Source organism: Lactuca serriola, chromosome 2, assembly GCF_051521515.1.
Source record: "Lactuca serriola cultivar US96UC23 chromosome 2, Lser_US96UC23_V15, whole genome shotgun sequence".
NCBI classification, from domain to species: domain Eukaryota; kingdom Viridiplantae; phylum Streptophyta; class Magnoliopsida; order Asterales; family Asteraceae; genus Lactuca; species Lactuca serriola.
In genome coordinates, this window is record NC_136409.1 from 210,310,850 (window position 1) to 210,332,019 (window position 21,170).

Sequence of the window (21,170 nt, forward strand, 5' to 3'; positions counted from 1 at the left end):
GATACTCTAGCTCTTCATAAGTGTTTGTTGTTTGTCTTCTCGAACTTTCAATGCTCATTTCAACAAACTTATTGGCTTGTAATGGAATATAAGGTACACTTAGCCCAACTACGGCCCACATACCCACGCATGGTTGGCATTTGACAATATCATAACTGCACTTGTATATGGTGAGGGCGTATACCAAAACTTATAAATACCAAAGAGGACAAGATGAACAGGTTAGAACGTTATGAATCCTAAACTCTGCCTCTGTAACACAATAAATTTTCAAACAAAATTTTCATTTAAAAATCACATAATTCTCATAACACGTTTCACAAAAATCCCATTTGACTCATTTAAAAAACACAACTCTATAATTATTTAATAATAATCTGAGATCTTCAATTCATAACCCCTTCTCTAGTGTGTACAATCGAGCCAGTGCCTTCCCGTGATTCTGAGAAAAACCTGAAACACATAACATATAACACAGTAAGCACAAAGCTTAATGGGTTCCCCAAAATACCATGCACATATAATTAGCCAGTCGAGACTATAGCTCTGTAAGACCCTCTGGTCAATGTGTCTTAGTGGGACCCTCTAGTCCCACAACTCTGATGGACCCTCTGGTCCTAACTCTGTGGACCCTCCGGTCCTAACTCTGTAGACTCTGGGTAATACATAACATAAATCACAAAGAAATAATGCAAGATATCACGATACACAAATAAGCACATAAAACATCTCTATCACACAAAATACCACTCATGGTAGAGTATAGTGAGAAGACTCATCTCAGATGATGAACAACCCCTATAAACGTTGCTGCTACGTACCGTCCTCTAACTCTGTACCAAACCCACAATTATCCCAATTAGGAACTAAGTCCCAACTCTCACTCATTAGGTCTGAAGGTAGTCCACTAACCAACCCATCAATGACCTAAAACCCATTGGGTCCCGAGGCCCAACTCTCTCACATCTAATGGCAAGCCCAACTCAAGGGCCCAAAGCACGTATATATAATCCTCTGGTCCAAGACTCTATTGCAACACGTCCAAACTCCAGGCCCAACACTCAAGGCCCAAAATGAGACTTAGCCCAAAAGTCCACAGTGAGGTTACGCGGGGCGTACCTCTCTTGGTACGCTCAACGTACTCACGAATCCATATTGGCCATCGGGGACACTGGGGCAGTACACGGGGCGTACAGGAATTACGCTCAGCGTACTCCCCAGATTCACTCTTTCTACTCATTTTCTTAAACAGTTAAGACATTATCTCAAACCCCAGATCTGGACTCCCTAATGGCACTTACTCCATAAAGTTAGTGACTTTAAGCCTATGCATGGCTGGAAAGGTCACAAACACCCAAAACACTCACTTCCTTATCTCAAAAGCCTCCTATCTCATGCATGGCTTGATTCCAACGTCCTAGATTGGATTTTTATGACATAACACCACTAAATATACTCAAAGGGACATATATTAGGCTTTGGAGTTCAACAACTCATAAAGCTTCAAGCTTTGGGACCAAAAACCCTAAAATGGACCCAAAACAAAAACTAGCACAACAATAAGCAAGTTCAAAACTTGATACCTCTGGAAGATGCACCAAAAAGAGAAGAACATAGATCCAAAAGCTAGGTGCTCATGCTATTCTCTTTCAAAGCTCCTTCTTCTTTAAAAGCCAAACATAACAAGTGATCACTCCACTAGATCCACATGAGAAAGCCACCAAGATTCAAACTTTATGCTTTCTGAAGCTAGATCAACATGATTAGGGCTTGGATCCACAAGCTCCAAGCCAAGCAATGCTTCCTCAAGGAACTCATTCTTCCACAATATGCACTAAAACTCCACTAAATCACCAAAATGCTCAAGAATCACTCAAATGGAGGCTTAGGGTCGATTTCTAGGGTTTAGAGGGATGGAGGCAGAAGATATTAGGGTTAGGTGATGAGATAAGGACCTTAAATAGGGTCCAAGACCCTAACATAGGGTTCAGGTCTGATCAGCGTACGCCCAACGTACATATGGTACGCCCAGTGTACTCCGAAGAACATTCGCGACCACCCCTGGTTAGTACGCCCAACGTACTCAGCTAAGCCTGAAACCACAAAACTTCTGAAGGCCATAACTTCTTCGTTATAAATCCGTTTCCGACGATCTTTATATCCACAAAAAGGTAACGAGAAGCCCTACACTTCTATCAACTTTATTCCTCCTTAAGCCCACTCGAACTCAGATCCAAAATTCATGAAAAGCTCGAACCAACGCCTTAAGCAATACATTTGGGCTCTAAAGCACAACCTAAACTCTTTTATCACACCACCTACCTTACCCACATCCCAAAAGGGCCTAAACCTTTCTCTTTCAAAACCTCAAAACCTTCACAGACTCAGATTAAGGCCACAGGCCTTAAATCACAAACTATCCAGAACACGATGTTACAGCCTCTCTTCGATTCTCTATTATTCTCTCCCATACTGTAATGACTTAGCCATCAAAGTGTATCCTCGGCTCCCGACCTGAGATTTGGCTAACCGATTTCTTTTCAGGGATACCAACGTCAAAGATCAGAGCCAATTTCCATTTCCAGTCTTAGGTTCCTTTGTGAGGTGAGGTATTCATCATGTAGCAAGTCATCTAACATTTTATCAAATACTTAAAACATATTTCTTGCAAGCTCTAGCACATACAATAAATCTATTTCTATAACCATAACGAGCAAAGGCTTTTTCGTCAATAGGTAATTGTAGATCACACGAATTTAATACAAGACCAAAAACAAATTTACTTCAATTTTACTGTCCGGATGGAGTAATCCAAAACTATGCTCAGGAGTTAAAGCTGCATTTATATTGTATGGTTTATGAACTTTGAAAGAAATGAAAATTCATTCTATCGACCTGTCAATGATGAGGTGATATTAACAACAGAATGTTGTTGTGTGGTGGGTGCAAGCAGGTGGAGATCAGGCTCGGTGAAAAAGGCAGGTGGTTTAGGCTGAGGCAAGACACCATCATTACCAAGCATCAATACCACAGATGACATTGTCGGCCTATCTTCTGGCTGATTCTGCACACATAACAGACCAATGTGTATTGACCGGAGTACCTCCAAGATGATGCATGACTCCCTTAAAGATCGACCAACCAGATCAAGACTTTTGTCGTCTTTATACAGTCTCCATGCCTGAGTGATAACAGGTGTACGTAGTAAATCACAAGCATATACAATCGATAATCACACATAATAGTCAATAATAATAGCAGGAAACCAAAAACATCAGATTTATTAAACTTACATGTCCAAGAAGGTTGTCGCCGTGTTCTTGGGAAGAGAATTCTCTGTTTTTCATCCCACTTACTATTTCCAGCACCAAAACACCGAAGCTAAATACATCTGATTTTGTGGAGAAAATCCCATGAACTGCATACTCTGGGGGGATGTAACCACTGTAAAGAATTTGACAGATCCATTGATATGGGGATGGATGTTAAAAATATCTGAGAGGCAGTTAAAATAAAGTGGTTTGTGATTCTTACTAAGTTCCAACCACATTCTTTGTGTTAGATCCAGTTTCGTATCCTTTAAATCTTCTAGCCAGCCCAAAATCTGATATCTTTGGGTTCATGTCATTGTCCAACAAAATATTACCGGCTTTAAGATCCCTATGTATGATACGAAGGCGGGAATCCTGATGCAGATAAAGAAGCCCTCGTGCAATTCCACTGATGATGCGGAATCGGTGATTCCAATCAAGCATTGAACTTCTAGTTTCATCTGCATGCAATTAACACGTGTCCAGTAGACATCCAAATAAAGATTTGAACGGAGTATATCATAAGAAGAGTTCTTACCAAATAAAATTTGATCTAGGCTTCTGTTGGGCATGTATTCATAAATCAACATAAATTCATTTTTTTGAGCACAGAATCCCAGAAGTTTTACAAGATTTCGATGCTGAAGTCTTTGGATACATCTAACTTCATTTGTAAACTCAACAAGTCCTTGTGTAGAAGTTTCAGATAGCCGCTTTACAGCTATTTCTCGCCCATCTTCCCTTACACCCTAAAGATTAGAGAGATAGTCATCAGCATTGTGTACTCCTGCTTCTAGAACATAAATAACACAGGTATAGATTGATATGTTACCTTGTAAACTGGACCAAATCCACCTTGTCCAAGCTTATTATCAATCGAGAAGTTATTGGTTAACTTAGATACTTCAGAAAAACTGAAAAATGGCAACTCTACATCATTGTTTTGGCCTCCCCCTGTATAGTCTTCACAAAGGGTCTTCACCAGAGTACCTAAAATGTGATACATCCGACTATTAAAAGATGGACACTTGCACATTCTTGTTGTGCTTGATCTTTTTCACAAGTATAAAATAGGACTCAGTTGCATTACCTTGACTTTGTGCTTGAGACCAATTTTTCTTCCAAACATACCCCACCACAGCTAGGCATATCAGAACAAAACCAAATGAAGTTGAAAGGGCCACTTTGATTACTTTTTTCTGGTTAAAGCCAGATTTTACGCCTGTAACACCGTAAATGCAAAAAAATCAACACATGAAAGAAAGACGTGACAATAAATTATGTTTCTGTGAATGAGAAATAAAAAAATCTATGCACCTGTTAACTCAGATGCGGCCATTCTTATGTAAAGATCTTGATCTTCATCAGCTTCTCTGATATCCATAAGATCATTAAACCATAGCAAACATCCACTTCCACCTCTTCTAATATCCACATTTGCATAAGCTGTACAAGAGCAATTCTTCTTGCATTCCCTTTTACATTCTCCAAGGTTCATGCTAAGATTGTACCATGATTTCCTGGTATCTGGAAATTTCAAACCTGAAATTGCCTGAAAACCATCTTCATTCCCACATTTTAATGGTTTTTTACGTTGACAACCACCTGACCAATCTCCTGCATTCCATTCTTTTGGGTGTTTTGGTTCAAACCCTTCCATACAACTACAAACAGGTGAACTGTTTATGTTACAGCTTCCATATGAACCACAGAGTCCATATGGTGCACATATGTCAACCGTTGCAGCCAAATATGGGACCCATCCTTGGGTCGGATCATTCCAGTTTAACCTCATTTCATGGCCTTCAGGACCAATAACAACCCTTGAAAGAAATGAGGTATTGATAAGATAAAATATAGAATACACCTCCTTATCATTCATAACAAAGTCATATGTGTAGATAGGATTTGGCTTGCTAGGAAAGCCATTTACCCTAACACCATTCCATGGTCCAAATCTTAGTGTTATAACTGAACCTCGTCTCTGAAATGCTTGTGGATATCCATTTGTATCCCAGTAACTTACATACAGACCTGGAGAAGGATCATCTAGGCTCTTCCAAGATGTCAAGCATCTGTTTATTCCTGTAATAAAATCCTTCCCGAATTTCATTCCAGATAGCAAGGTGTCAGTAGGGTAATCAAAACTTTGCCAGATAGGATCTTCGTCTGTGCTACTACTGTTATCATGCACAACAAGGTTCCCAGAATCTAGAAGCTTTGCGACTATATTAACATTAGTGACAGATAAAGAGGAATTTGACGACCAAATCAAGGTATTATTACCATTGAGAAGCAGAAGTGTTCCCATGCTATTGACTTTGAACACACCAGAGGTATCAGTAAGTGGAGTCTCTCTGTTAGCAACCCATACAACTGTCTGAGGAAGAATCTTTTTATACCATATCCCCAAGTATCGATACCTGGAGTTACCCGGGGTAAAAAAGCCGAATTCATACATTTCACCATCTGAAACAAGCGTATCATTGTCTCTTATTTCTTTATCTGTAGTTATGGTGTCTACTGCAGCAGAAATTGTCAGAAGTAAGAATAAAACACTGGACAAGAACAGAATATTTTGGAAAGTTCTCATTGATGTGTTTTGCAGCCTTCTGTTAATTTCCTGGAAGATTTTGGGGTAAGAAATAATAAGACCAGGATCAATTATTTGAATAGAATTGGGTCTTTGGATAATATCTAATAGAGGTTGTGGAAAAGGCTCATTAATGTGTTTTGCAGCCTCCCACTTCATGGAAGACTAGTTTGCCGTGTAGGAAATTATAAGCTCTCAATTATTTGATTAGAACTGTCTCTTTTTCAGTTGAAGGTAGTCAGGAACATAGACCCACTAAAAAATTAAATGTTCTCCTCCCTTAAAAACCATTTCTTTAAGCATGGCAATAAATACTAGAAGGCTTGTGTTTTCTTCTTTGAGATAGTTGCCTTGCATGTGGGAATCCATAAGAGAGGTCTCATGTTCAAACCTTGGCATCAGCTTTCTATGTTGGTTGTGGGACCTGTTGTACATGTTTTCCTGGCTTTGACAGTGGATATTTTCATGAAACTTGATATTGAAATCATTTTGTTATTCTATTTGTTAAAGCAAATGTACATCTTGACATATGATAGATAAATCTTGTTGGTTTTTCAAATAAAATTGAATTTGATAGCATATCTTAGGTTAAAACGTCATTTGTAGTACTTATCACAATTGCAATATTGTGATATATCGCTGTGTTGTTTGAACATCAGAAACATTCAACTAAAACTTGAGTTAAAAGATGAGCTTTTTAATCACTTGAAGTCGATTAACCTTAGATGTGTTAACTCAACCTCAAAGTCATGTATCTGAAAGCATTGTTAAATTTATTTACTTGTTTATCTGGATTCTAAACAAACAATGTGCACTAACTATAAATTGCAATTTTTCAAACTTAACAATGTGCTCACAGAATGTGAATGTATATCTAAATTTATATTAAAAAATGTTCATCAGGTAGTTTCTCCACTCCACACAAAATAAGGATAATCTAACTTTTAAAAAAACATTCATGTGCATTCCCCATGTATTTGGATTAGCAGTATCAACTGCAAACCATTTAATGTAATCATCAAATATTCAAATTCATATATGCCATTGAAGTATTAATTATTTGTTATACCATCACTTTCCCCAAATTTGCAAATTAATTATCTAGGTTATGACTTACGAGGAACAGAAAATAGCACAAAATTTAACTCGGTTCGAAACAAAACTAAGTTTCTTGAAATTCTTATATTCGTAGTAATAATTATGTCAAAAACCTAATTCAACACCCCAGTTCAAAATTGAGACATTGAAAGTTGAAACAACAACGAAGAATTAAAAAACTCGAAGAAGGAAGAAGTCACCGCAACAGAAGATATAGCGGTGGTGGTGCTGACGAGGAATTAAGTGGCGACAACGATCGTAGAGTTGAATTTTGTTTCTATTGGAGTACAACTGAATTCAACTAACTCAATCGTAAAATATCAGCAAACGCCGTTAATTTGTGGTTGAAGAAGTGGAAGAAAATTATTAACGTCGTTGGCGGAGTTCATAAACAAGTTGACAACTTGGGTGGTCTACCAAGTGATCGTTTGTCAACCAAAAATAAATGATTTCTATTTCTTCATAAAGTTTCTTTTAAAAATATAAAAAATATTATATTATATTATATTACTAGGTTTAAATCCGTAGTTGAAACCACAATTGAAAAAAAAAAACTAATCAGAATTTTAAATTGTAAAAATTAATCGTTAGGTTATATTCTTGATCAAAATAATTGGTTACCAAAAAAACACAATAAACAGAAAAGAAAATAATGGGCACTTCTGACTATTAAAGTTTGTCTTGATCTTAGTTTTGTATTTTAACCGGCTTTTAGAATACACTAATTTTGGAACAATTTGTTAAATCAGTTCTTAAGATTTTGAAACCGATTTCTAGATAGTTAAAAATATTTTATTCTCAAAAGTTTAAATAAATTAACATTCCTAATTTATTCTATGTATAAGAAGAATAAGTTGATTTTCAAAAAAAAAATGTTTACATGCTTGGTAATCGGTGATATCATCAACCATAACAATTTAACATTTTCTTTTTTTATTACAATATCATACTTTCATTTCGATCTATAATACCGTTGCTAATATCAAATTTATGAACATCAGGTAGAAGAAGATGAGATCGTACTTCACAGCACACCAAGAAATTGCAGAAGAATTGGGATATTATAACAAACAAAAAAGTGAAAGTGTCTATTTTCTTGTATTTAGCCAACTTATAAGGATAAATGCAAAAAATAGAAACATACTTTGACTTATTTGTTAATTATAACATTCTACTTTCTTATCACGACATTTTACCATTCTTTTTTTTAGAACGATAAATCTAACTACTCCTAAACGACATTTTACCATTCTAATTACAAAATCAGCACCTTTATATTTGGAAGATATTTTACAAAGTATAATGTTGTAATAGGAAAAGTTAAAGTAGAATGTTATAATAAACAAATCAGTTAAACCTGTAGAAACCACGGTTAAGAAAAAAACATAGAATATTTAAAAAAGTGCACTAATTTATAAAGTGATGTAGTCAAATAATCATAAACATGAGAAAGAGATTAGAAGAGATCGACATCATGCTTACTTGACCAGTTAAAAGGAAATAGTAGCTAAAGGAATTTTTTATCTAAAATAAAAATGGTTTTTAAGTGGTGAAAGGCAATATACAAAACATTTCATATAAAACAAATCCTAAACATCTTAAAGCAATATGATTAGAATTTTTATTACGCCAAACGAATTTGCAATCAATATCAAAAGTGACAGAAATAGGATTATAATTTTTTTACACCAAAATTGTAATCCATAAAAGGAACAAAATACCATTTTATAATTTAATTATACCATTCCTTTATATTCTTGCTCCAACCATGGTCACAGGTTCTTGCAATAGATGAAAACAAACCTAATAAACCTGTTTAGCTGCAATTTAATGGAAAATAGAGAAAGCATTATCAATACATAGAAGTATTACACTTATATAATAAAATCAAGCAAAATCCAAAACCAACATATACTTTTAGGCCTAAAAGGTACGACTATATTTTGGGACTGAAAATGCAAAAAAATAAAAAAAAAAAATAAAAAAAAAAAAAAGGGTCATGAAACACGAATTGCAACTCCATCTTAACCATGGGCCCTACATTGTAGCTTTTCAACAACATACATAAGCTTTTCAGAAGGCCATTCACCGGTTAATGTACTAATATTTGATAAAGTTGTAAAAATATCATTAGGCCTAATAGATTCTTTTCCCAAGAAACATCATATATTAAATCAAAGATAATGGTTTTATAAATTATTACACAAATATACAAAAAAGGGAGAAAACTCAAATTAGATGTACCTGAAAGGGGTTCATCTAGCCTATCAAAACGTAAATAGTAATGTACTGCTAAGCATTTGATGAAACAAAAAACAAAAGATTGAAACATAAATATAATAAAAGTTTATTAAAACATGTATACAAGTAGAGGTAAAATTGTCATTTTACATCTGATAAATCTTTCATGGTTTGTGTTGGATCAAAAATGCTACGAACAATTGCTGCTAAGACTTTGGAATTCTTATATTTTGTGATAAATGGATGTGAAAGAAGCTGCATAAGTACCTTGTGAATTGGCACTACTTTTACTCAAATATTGTTTCCACGGACAAGAAAAAATATCTCTTAAAATGTTGATAATTATATTTATTTAAAAAGGCTCTTTTTACACAAAGAGTAGCAATTGGTTAAGGTTTCTTTTGTGGTGAATAACTCAATTCTGAGTTAATCACAAAAGTTACAAAAAATAGAGATGCCATATCACAAAATGATATCATTTTTTGCAAAAATCTATATTATTTTCACAAAAAAAAAATCGTGAAATATGACTATATGCACTATGAAACAACCAAAAAATTATTAACAGCCAAGAAATATACTCGCCTTTTACCTAGTCCAGAAAGTTAATAAATAAATGTACAACATCTTACATTGATTATAAGCTTTGCACTTTCATTCTAAATGCCATTAAAACCAAAGCAACAAAGTACAACGTTATTTCTGGTATTTAGCCAAACGAAAAAGACATTAATTAAAGCAAATAAAATACATACATACATAGTCATACAGTCACATACACACACAGCCAAATACATACATGTACATACATACATTCACATGCATACATTAATAAAAGAAAAATTATGCCACCTCAAACTGTGGATGATCTATAATAAAAAGCACATGGAAACTTTATACGGTAAAACCTTCATCAAACATGTGAAAATAAACACACCTCAATTCCTACATTGGGTTCAATCTACCAAATATTTAAACACACACACACACACGAACATAAAAACATGAATATTGATTACCCCGAAAAAGAGATGTAGTGTTCGTTGGTCAAATGTAGGCCTAGATGTTATATATGGTTCTAAATTCAAATGAAACCTAAGAATTCAATAAAAAGAAAATGATTAAATATTTACTTTAAAGGAATTGATTTCAGATCCTTGTTTGTCATCTCAAGTTTATTAACAAAAGGGAAATCATAATTTACTATCACCTTGAGCTTGAGTAGCTGATAAAAATATCGTTTTTTCGATTTCTTTATAGCCCAAAGAAAATCAAGAAATCAAATTAATCGTAACTACACTAACCAGTTCTTTCAATCATTTCATCAAGCACGTGGTGTGCATCTTCAAACCTGCCAACTTAATCATAACTACACTTACCAGGACTTAAAATGCATGTCTATTAGAAGGTTTTCCTATGATCTTCATAAAAAATAAAGTTAAATTCGCTATTAATTCAAAGTTTTATTACCTTGCATTGGCAACCCTCCTCATTCTCTCATTTCGCTCTCCGTTCCTTCTGCTGGCAACCTTGGTCCCTCTCGATGACCCTCATGTTATAGTTTCAATCTCCTCTAGAACGTAAATTACAGAAACTTAAAATCGAATCAATCCAGGTCACTCATGAAGGCGACTTCTTGGAAATACCCTCCCCAAAATCAAAGCAGTAGTCGACGTTTGGAAATACCCTCTTCAAAATCCACCCAAACTTCTAATGATTTGTTCCATAATATCTATTGGTGATACATCAAACAATCTTAATCTAACAGAGTGATGGAGCAATGGTAGAAGAAGAAGAAGAGGGCGACGAAAGACAAAGACATTAGCAGGGAAAGTTTAATGTTTGAACCCAAAATTCGAGATTTAATATGGTTTAAATGACAACAAAAACACAACCATTCAATTTCGTTCCTCAAATCTTGGGATGTTATTAATCAGATCACAAATTTTTCGTGATTAGACGGTTGATTATTTCAATCTTGTGCCATAGTGTAGGATTTCATTTTGAAATTTGAAATTATTTATATTGATTGACAATCTTGTGCCATAGTGTAGGATTTCATTTTGAAATTTGAAATTATTCATACTGATTGACGGATTCACTTCCTAGTCCTAATCTACATGACTTTTAAGCATCAGAAGGGAAAAATAGGAACATTACATCAGAAAATTGAGCGGGAATCAAAGCCGGAGGAGGGCTGAGAAATTGACACGTTTTATTAGGATAGGATGATAAATATAAATTCATTATAGTTTACTATGTGGTACCAAAGTGTAAATCGTGTATCTATATATATACATATTACTAGGTTACAACCCGTGGAAACCACAGGTAAGAAAAAAAAAACAAGTTTGATAATTAAAAAGATAATGAAAAATCAAAGATTTATCTTTGATCCAACCTATAAAAAATCTCAATCAATCAATAAATTAAAAATATACATACATAATATAAAATGAAAAAACCAATCAACCACAAACAAACAATTGGTCATTCATTGATAGTTAATACCTTCTCTCCTTCAAGATATTAGTTCTTTATCCGGACTCTGAATAGAAAGAATTAGTATATACCCTTATTGTTATTAAATAGGTAAATATTGTATTTGCCCACTTAAACTCTAAATGTCATATTTGTCTTTCCTAATGTTTAAAATATGAAATTTGCCCAAATCTATTTTTTCAATAGTTTTTATTACTTAATAATCCTTTTTTCTAATTTTAAATCATTATTGGTAATTAAATAATAGGATCTTATTTTACCTGTGACCCTCTTCCTCACGATCGTCCATTTTGTCTTCCTCCTTGCCCTGTCACACCTTTCTTCTTGCAAACAAATATTAGCTTCATGAAAGTAGAAACTATGATAGGGTTGGCATTGAGAACTTGATTAGGGAAAAGTATGAAGAAAAAAGATGGGCTGCTAAAGATAGAATACTCAGTTCGACCTCAGAGGTTTCAAGAAAACAAAGCCCCTACACAATTTCAGAAACCTACTGAAAGATGTAACCCCATAAAATAAAAAAGAAATCCCAGACACGTGTCACAAAGACCAACATGCCCGCTATAAAAATCAGTCTTCATGTGCCTCCAAAAGCATTACCTAGTCACGAAGATCCGAGATCGAAACCTCTCCAAGGAGAATAACCACTTGCACCCAGTTTCCCTTTGTGGGGCTTCACGCATTAACTTGGATCTAAACTCAGCTACCGCTCTCGGAAAAATCACCCACATATGATCCAGCCAGGAGTAGAACCCACGACCTTCATCTACATGGGTATATAACCCAGTACCTCTACCCGGTTGAACTGGACAAATAAAAAAAATGTCATTAAATACAACATTTGAACACCTTTGAGCAATTAAAATAATATAGACAACCTCTAAACTGTTTAAAAAAACTCTACCAATATTTAAGCATTATGATATTAAAAGCTTTAACATTAATAAGTTTTATCAAACAACGTTTAGTTAAAAAACAAATTAAATTGACTGATTATTTGGAGCCAATTTGTAACTTATCGGCTAGTTCTTTAAGATCAAATGTTTCACTTGTTGACAAAACGCTTTAGATGTGAATAAATATTTCCATAAACAGCCCTATCAAATGACTGAAAATAAATTTACAGCTCTTCAATAAGTCATCATAAGAAGAGAACCTGAAAAGCATATTTTTGAATACTCCTACATGGTTAAAAAATGAAAACATTAATGCTCTTAGTAAAATCAATAATTTTTTTACATAAATCATGGCATCTACAAACAAAACACTAAAACAGTAAACTAATGTGAACAAAAAGCCACACAAAATTGTTTCAATTTATTAAAAAAAAAAAAAAAAAAAAACTTATTTTTTTAATCCAAATGTGAGACGGATTTCAGTTCGGATTTTTGCATTCAAATAATTTTTAACATTTAAAGAAAAAACAAACATTATTTTTTTTATAAAAGAGACATATTCTTCACTCTTAATTGATAAGAATGGTCAAAACTTGCCAACAAAGATAGTTGAGTTATATATTTGGTAGTGACACCAACACATATCTATTTAAGAATTGTCAAACCTACATAAAAAAGAAACATATTTTTCACTCCTAATTGATAATTACTTATTTAACCCCAACTAAACAAATTTAGATACTTTTTCTGTGTCATTTCATTTATTACATCCTTTGAAAATAGGAACTTGAAGGCCTCAATACCATCAAAAGTTATTATTACTTCAAATGGCAAAAGCAAACAAAGTGTAGCACATGAGGTTGTCATAGTAGTAAAAAAGAAAGTAAGATGCCATTTTACTTGTCTGAGAGATGAGAGATACCACAGCAAAATTCTTTCCATCATCATTTGTTGGCAACAGTCTATAGTCTATAATGTATTGTTTAACTGGCAGCTAAAAAGTTGAATTATTAAAATTTTAAACATTTTCTTTCAGCTTGTTAAACTTCCACAGAAACAGCACGATCCACATATCTGTGAAACACTGAAACACAATGTTATATTAATCATCACATGGTCACATGTTTGACTGGAATGTCAATATGATTTACTCAATTGAGTGCTAGTCACGTTCCTAAATCCCAAAAATTTATATCTACATCTTATAAAAGCTATAATTTAATATTTTTTCTTGATGACTAAAATATGCTTTTATAACAACACTCGAATATCGATAGTGTCCTTGAACGTGCTGATCCTTTGCCGGTCAGGTGAGATTACAACTACTTTGCTATCTCTTGCTTTCAACCCGAATTATAACATACATAAGATAGTTTTATAGGAGATTGGATAAGAAAATCAAAAGAAAAAAAAAACTTTTGGATTTGTGATTACTTTAGGATAGACTTGTAGACTGTTCTTTGACAAAGACGTGGGTGGTAATTAGTGATTAAGTTAATTATACACTACTAACATAAGCCCTTTACATTGATTTTGAAAGGACATACAGGTCGATTGATAGTATGTTCCATTGTTGTGCAATTTACCATTTCTTTCAAGCCCAAAAGTAACTTAGCTACCTTAAATCAAACCAATCAATTAACTAAAAACCACAACAAAATAGTTTTGTGGTTTGTGATGCCAAATCTACAGAAAAAAAAACACTGCGGAGTATTAATATACGAGACCAAATAATAGCTACCAAATTGATCTGTGATAGAAATTGATAAGTCTAATTTAATTTTACAGGAACATGGAAATTGGTGCCAAGAAGTCTGAAATATATATTGTAGAGTATAGACCTATCAAAATTTGATAATTTTAAAAACATATTGAATGAAATGAAATTATTATCGTATTGAGGTAGAATCATTCCTATGTTCTTCATAGATTAAAAAGATGAATATAAAGGCTTAAAGATTTAGCACACAATACAACAATATTACGAAGAAATGTCCTAATTCGTACAAAAAAAACAAATAAATAAAAGATTTTTTAGGATTAGTTAGTAGCACCTTATCAGAATTTCCATCATTCTCATAATGATTCTAGATGGCAGCTTTCTGATAAACCTCCTGGGAAGCGCTTTTCAAGGACACCGAGGATCTAAATGTTTTGAAAACCAAATAGCAACCTTGATGTTAAATACGACGAAATGCTAAAAATTTTGCTAAAACATAACCCTAAACATTTAAAGCACCAAAAATGTTCAAAATAACACAATCTATTTAAATCTAAAACCCAAAGAGAGAACGGGGTAGGGATAAAAAGAGAAAAATCAAAACAAACCTGTTCTAGCAGTAAATACCTTAATTCGTTCTTATTTTGCTTTGTTTTGGAGCTTCATCGAAAAAAATTGATAAATGGTGGAGTTAGGGTTTAGAGAATATAGGGAGAGAGATGGAAGAGTGTTTGAATTCAATATTTGAAATTCCAATTGGGTGGCATTTATTTGGAGAGACGCCACGGGTTCCTCACAACACAGCTATTGATAGACTGGAAAAAAGAAGATTAGGGTTTAAAAGAGGAAATAACGAAGAAAGATTAGGATCGACGAGATTTAAGGAACGATGATGACGCCGGTTTTCGTAGAGAGAAGAAGACAAGTAGTGGAGTAGGAGCGGTGGGGATAAGATGAGATTCATGTTGACGGAATTGATTTGGTTTCAAATCGATGCGGAATTAGAGGAGCTCAGGAAGGAAAGATAAAAAGGAAGCAGGGGCACTTTCGGAAAATCAGTTAGATAAAAGGAGCGGGAAAAATCGAGGGGATGGGCTAAAAGAATGCCACGTGGCAAAGATGTTCTTATTTATTAGATTATGATTAATTAATGCAATATACAATTGGAGTTTTTTTGGCCAAATTCCATTATGGTATCAGAATGCTAATTACTCTAGCCACATTATTTTTTTTCTCTTTCTCCTAAAACCTTTAATCACACATTCTCCTTGTCGCATCTCCTTCTTCTTGTTCTTTTTTTTTCTTTCTATCCTACTCCATCGACAAACATCAGTACCTTTTGATTTTCTGCTCCTATTCTAATCAATTAATAGCTTCATTACATCCTGCTGTTACTATCACAAACATCAGAAACTTCATCCCAATCATTCTGGAGAAGGATGACGGGCAAAACACATCATGGGTTGAATTATTCAAGATTCACTATCGGGCACACGAAGTCATTCATCATATTTTACCACAGGAAGCTTCGATCTCCCTCTAAAAGACAAAGATAAGGAAAAAGTAGATGCTTTGGCCCTTCACAAACGTCTGGATTCCATTGTCCTCCAATGGATTTACAATACGATTTCAAAAGATTTGTTAATTACCATTCTAAAACCTGATTCCACAGCCAAACAAGCCTGGAAATCGTTGGAAAACATCTTCATTGACAGTAAACCTTCAAGGGCACTATACCTAGAAAACAAGTCCAACAATGTCAAATTGGAATCCTTCTCGAATGTTTCTGTTTATTGTCAAGAACTCAAAACCTTGTCTAATCAACTCACCAACGTTGATGCCCCGGTTTCTAATGATCGTCTAGTTCTTGAATTAATCAACGGGCTTAGAGACAAATTTGAAAGCCTTGCTACTATACTCCAACAATCTACACCTCTACCAGATTTCTACACCGCCCGATCAAAACTAATCCTGAAGAAACCCGCAAGAATCATAATTTCAGCACCATCCTAAGTGTAACCACCTCCAAGGCATTGACTGATAAAACAACAATCGCCTTGAATACTCAGACAACAGCCACCACTGACCGGCGACACCATCCACTGCCAACCGAACAACAATACGGTAGTAGTAGTGTGTGCGGTCAGTTCAAACAATTTGACTATGGTGGCAGGGGCGGCACAATGGTAGAGGGGGTCGGGGACGCGGTCGCGGACGTGTAGCACATTTTCATCAAAATCACTATCTGTAACAGCCGGAAATCAGATGGAATGCCCCTTGGCAGCCACAATAATGGAATTTTCCACCCACACCATACTGTACGAACCCAGTGAACAGTTATCAAAATAGAAATCCTAACTTTGCAGGTGTTCTTGGTGCTAATCCATACGGCTATGCGGCTTCTGAGCAATCATATACCCCGACCAACTTTGACCAGGCGATGCATACTATGACATTAAACCCGAATCAAAACTGGTATCTCGATTCTAACATTACCAACCACATGTCGAATACAATAGGTAACATTTCCAATTATTTCAATAATGGTATACAAAACAATATCATCGTTGGCAACGGTTCTCAAATACCCATCCATGGAACCTGTCACACAACCTTACAACCACCTTACCCTCCTCTAAAACTTAATAATATCCTTCATGCACCTAAACTGATCAAAAACCTACTTTTAGTTCGACGTTTAACAACCGATAACCCCATTTCTATTTAATTTGATCGTTTTGGTTTTCTTGTGAAAAACTATCAGATGCGGATCCTATCCTTCGATGTGACAATATTGGAGAACTCTATCCCCTCTCACTACCTTCTGCTCAAGTCACACCACCTTCTACCTTTGCTGCTTTGACACAAGATCTTTGGCATAAGCGTTTGGGCCACCCTAGTTCATCTTTATTGAGAGTCTTAAATAAACGCAATTTCATTTCTGGTAAGACTTTTTTAGAAAAACATTTATGTCAATCGTGTGTTTTTGGTAAACATATCAAATTACCATTTTACGATTTTGTTTCTGTTACGTGTTTACCGTTTGATATTATACATAGTGATTTATGGACCTCCCCAGTTCCTAGCTGAGGGGGTCACCATTATTATATCCTATTTCTCGACGATTATACAAACTATCTATGGACATACCCACTCACAAAAAAGTCACATGTCTACTCCACTTTCTTAAATTTCTACAAGCTCATTAACACACAATTTGAATGAGAAATTAAAAGTTTTCAGTGCGATAATGGAACTGAGTACAACAATAAATCGTTTCATGATTTCTATGCTCAACACGGGATGGTTTTCAAGTTCTCTTTCCCTCGCACATCCTCTCAAAATGGGAAAGCTGAACGAAAAATTCGATCAATAAACAACATTATTTGTACCCTTCTTACCCACGCCTCTCTACCACCAATTTTCTGGCATCATGCCCTACAAATGGCCACCTACATTCTCAACATCCTACCATCCAAAACCAAAAACAACTCAACCGCAACACTACTTATCTACAACAAACATCCCACATACACCCACCTACGAACGTTTGGATGTCTTTGTTATCCTCTTATTCCCTCTACTTTTGTTCACAAACTTGAAAATCGATCCACAGAGTGTGTATTTCTCGGGTACCCCTCCAACCATAGGGGTTATAAATGTTATGAACTCTCCACCAGAAAGATAATTATCTCTCGTCACGTTCTCTTTGATAAAAATGTTTTCCCATTCAACCTTCACTCCTCACCACCTTCCTATGACTTCCTTCACTTAAACCAATCCAGTGATCTTCATCCTTGTATCTGGGAATTCGTCACTACTACCTCACCAACCCAAACGCCTCCTCCCACTCCTCCAATACCACAAACCGAAACCACCACTCCACCACAATCACCTGCTCATGCTCACGCTCAACCAACATCTACCCTCAAAACCTACACCCACCGAAATAAACAACCAGAACCTCACCCCACCCCCTAACTGAAACCCAACTGCCCCTACTATCACAACTAGCACCATCATCCACCAAGCTTGTCCATAATCCATCACCGCCACCTACTCGTACCATGTGCACACATAGAATGACCAGCTCATCCAAACCCAAACAAATGTTTATTCTCCATACTTCTGCACCTTTTGATCCACTCCCCCACACCACAACCGAATCCCTTAACAATCTCATTTGGAACCGTGCCATGACCGATGAGTTTAATGCCCTTATTAATAATAATACATGGGAATTGGTACTGATACGTCCAAACATGAACATTATCAGGTGCATGTGAATTTTCAAACATAAAACGGAATCTGAAGAATCACTTGAGTGCTACAAAGCGCATTTAGTTTGTGATGGCAGGTCACAGTAGGTTGGAGTTTATTGCGACGAGACATTCAGCCCAGTTGTTAAACTGGCGACCATTCGAATAGTCTTCAGCATTACATTATCTCACCAGTGGGAAATTTATCAACTGGATGTTAAAAACACTTTTCTACATGGGCATTAAGCAGAAACGGTATACATGTATCAACCCGTGGGCTTCCAAAATTCTTCTTATCCATATCATGTTTGCCGACTGAAAAAGTCCCTATACGGGTTGAAACAAGCACCTCGTGCATGGTACCAAAGATTCACATATTATGTCACCATGCTCGGATTTCGACATAGTGCTTGTGATCATTCCTTGTTCATCTACAACCATGGCAGGGATACAACATATCTTCTTTTTATATGTTGACGATATAGTTCTTACCACATCATCACCGACTCTAAAACAACATCTAATGACTCGTCTATCCATCGAGTTTTCCATGAAGGTCTTGGGCCACCTTAGCTATTTCTTGGGAATTTCAATCAAGCGGGACCCAAAAGGTTTATTTTTATCACAACAGAAATATGTTGTTGATATTCTTTGTAACAACGTAAATTTCATACCAAAATTTTTCATTTTCAAACATAAATAAACACATGTCATATTTCTAAAAAATCTCAAATATCAAACATCAACATATTTTTCAAAAATTGTTTATCACAGATCCAGAATCCTCCAAAAACATATCTCTAATGCGAGTGTGTGTATAATCAAGTCGGGGCCTTCCCATGATCTTCAGGAGTACTTGAAACACATAACACATAACACGGTAAGCACGAAGCTTAATGAGTTCCCTAAAATACCACACACATCGCGTTATCCACTCGAGTCTAACTCAATACGATCCTTCGGTCAATGTGTTCCAGTGGAGACCCTCCGGTCCCACAACTCAGGTGGACCCTCCGGTCCTAACTCAATAAGCTCATAATAATAATAATACTCAACATAAATCACAAAGACATAATTCAGAATATCACAATACACAGATAAGCACATAAGTCATCTCAGTCACACAAAGATACCACTCATGGTAAGTATAATGACAAGACTCACCTCGTAAGCTAGCGAATAAAAGTCTCGTACTCAGAAATCTTGAACTAGCTTCCGCCTAACACATTGGATAGTTATTTCTAATTAATACTCTACTCATACTCAAATACACCAAAACTTTCTCTCTAACTATTGGAATAGGTAAAAGAACATTTTACCCCTCCATGGTCTCCATTACTCATGTTAACCAAACCCTAAAGTCAACAAAAGTCAAACTCGAGTCAACAGTCCAAGTTTGACCTGACTCGCCGATTGCACTCATGCGACTCGTCGAGTCCACTCGTTCCTCATAAGTCTCGCGAAGGTCTAGCTCGTCGAGTTAACCCCTAACTCGCCGAGATATTCCATGGTCCAGCTCATCGGGACAAACCCTAACCGAGTCGTCGAGTAAGCTCATGGACTCGGCGAGTCTCTTCGATCAGATTTCTCATTCAGACGTTTTAAGGTAGATCTATCACTCCAAACACTAGATTTACCATCCTAAGGCTCGATGGTCACGTAAAGCTTCGATCTTGTGACATCCCCAAATTTCTCGGCTAGAAAAGACCGATTTAGTTTATGCTTTTAAAATAAAATCAGAGTAATCTTTCAAAAGATGTTGCGGAATTTGTTCCAAAAACAAAATATAATAAAAAAAATTTCAAAGTATTTCTTAAATAAATATATTTTCATTATATAACAAAACCTCGGGATGTCATGTTCTGATACAGACCAAAAGCATAAACAATATATTATAAGCCTTACAACAATTTTACATCTACTGACCTATAATCCAAAATATGTTGTCATCGTCCAACTATGCCCTTGTTTCTCTACCTGTAATATAGAAAACTGAGTGGGTCAGGCTTGGGAGCTTGGTGAGCATATAGGGTTTTCAACCCACAAATGATAAATTTATTAATTTCATCAACCAACAATAAATTTATTAATTCCATTGACCAACTATAACCTTGATTACCTGTTCCCATTATCCTCACTTTACTTCCCTAAAACACTTATCATAAGAGATCTAGCCTAAGGATTTTCATCGTGGTGACAACACTGCTTCGGGGTTTCCTCAACAATTTATGTCAAATAGGTACGAAGTACATCGTCGTCAGGGTTTATAGAACAGGCACTAAATCCATAGTTGTCAGGTCCATAGCTGCTAGGGTTTATACAACATGTGTTAATTCCATAGCTCTCATTTATCGACAGTATTATTCACGAGAATCCACCTGCAATACATGTCAATGGGTTTTTAGAGTATATTTGATGAACATATAGTTCACAACACCTACATGTTGCGACCCTGCTAGTGTTCCACGGGCCGTCTAGAATAGTCCATGGTTGTCATCCATACTCTGTTGAATGACGGGGGCCAACGTTTGGGTAAGTGCTTCTCTCATA

General features: G+C 35.5%; 1 protein-coding gene and 1 long non-coding RNA gene across 2 annotated transcripts; both read right to left on the reverse strand.

Annotated features, from left to right (window-relative positions):
- Positions 1-267: 267 nt before the first annotated feature.
- LOC145088365 (G-type lectin S-receptor-like serine/threonine-protein kinase At4g27290) lies at positions 268-6,420 on the reverse strand. The gene is made up of 8 exons (XM_079026689.1): positions 4,629-6,420; positions 4,402-4,533; positions 4,144-4,301; positions 3,850-4,060; positions 3,535-3,772; positions 3,294-3,444; positions 2,896-3,181; positions 268-453 (listed from the first exon to the last, which is right to left on the reverse strand). Exons 1-8 carry the CDS (start codon positions 6,061-6,063, stop codon positions 392-394), a joined length of 2,673 nt encoding a protein of 890 aa, XP_078882815.1. The 5' UTR covers positions 6,064-6,420; the 3' UTR covers positions 268-391.
- A 5,725-nt stretch (positions 6,421-12,145) lies between these two features.
- On the reverse strand, positions 12,146-15,364 carry LOC145088367 (uncharacterized). Its single transcript, XR_013701084.1, has 3 exons — positions 14,989-15,364; positions 14,696-14,786; positions 12,146-12,550 (listed from the first exon to the last, which is right to left on the reverse strand). It is a non-coding gene; the product is annotated as an uncharacterized LOC145088367 (long non-coding RNA).
- Between the last annotated feature and the right edge of the window lie 5,806 nt (positions 15,365-21,170).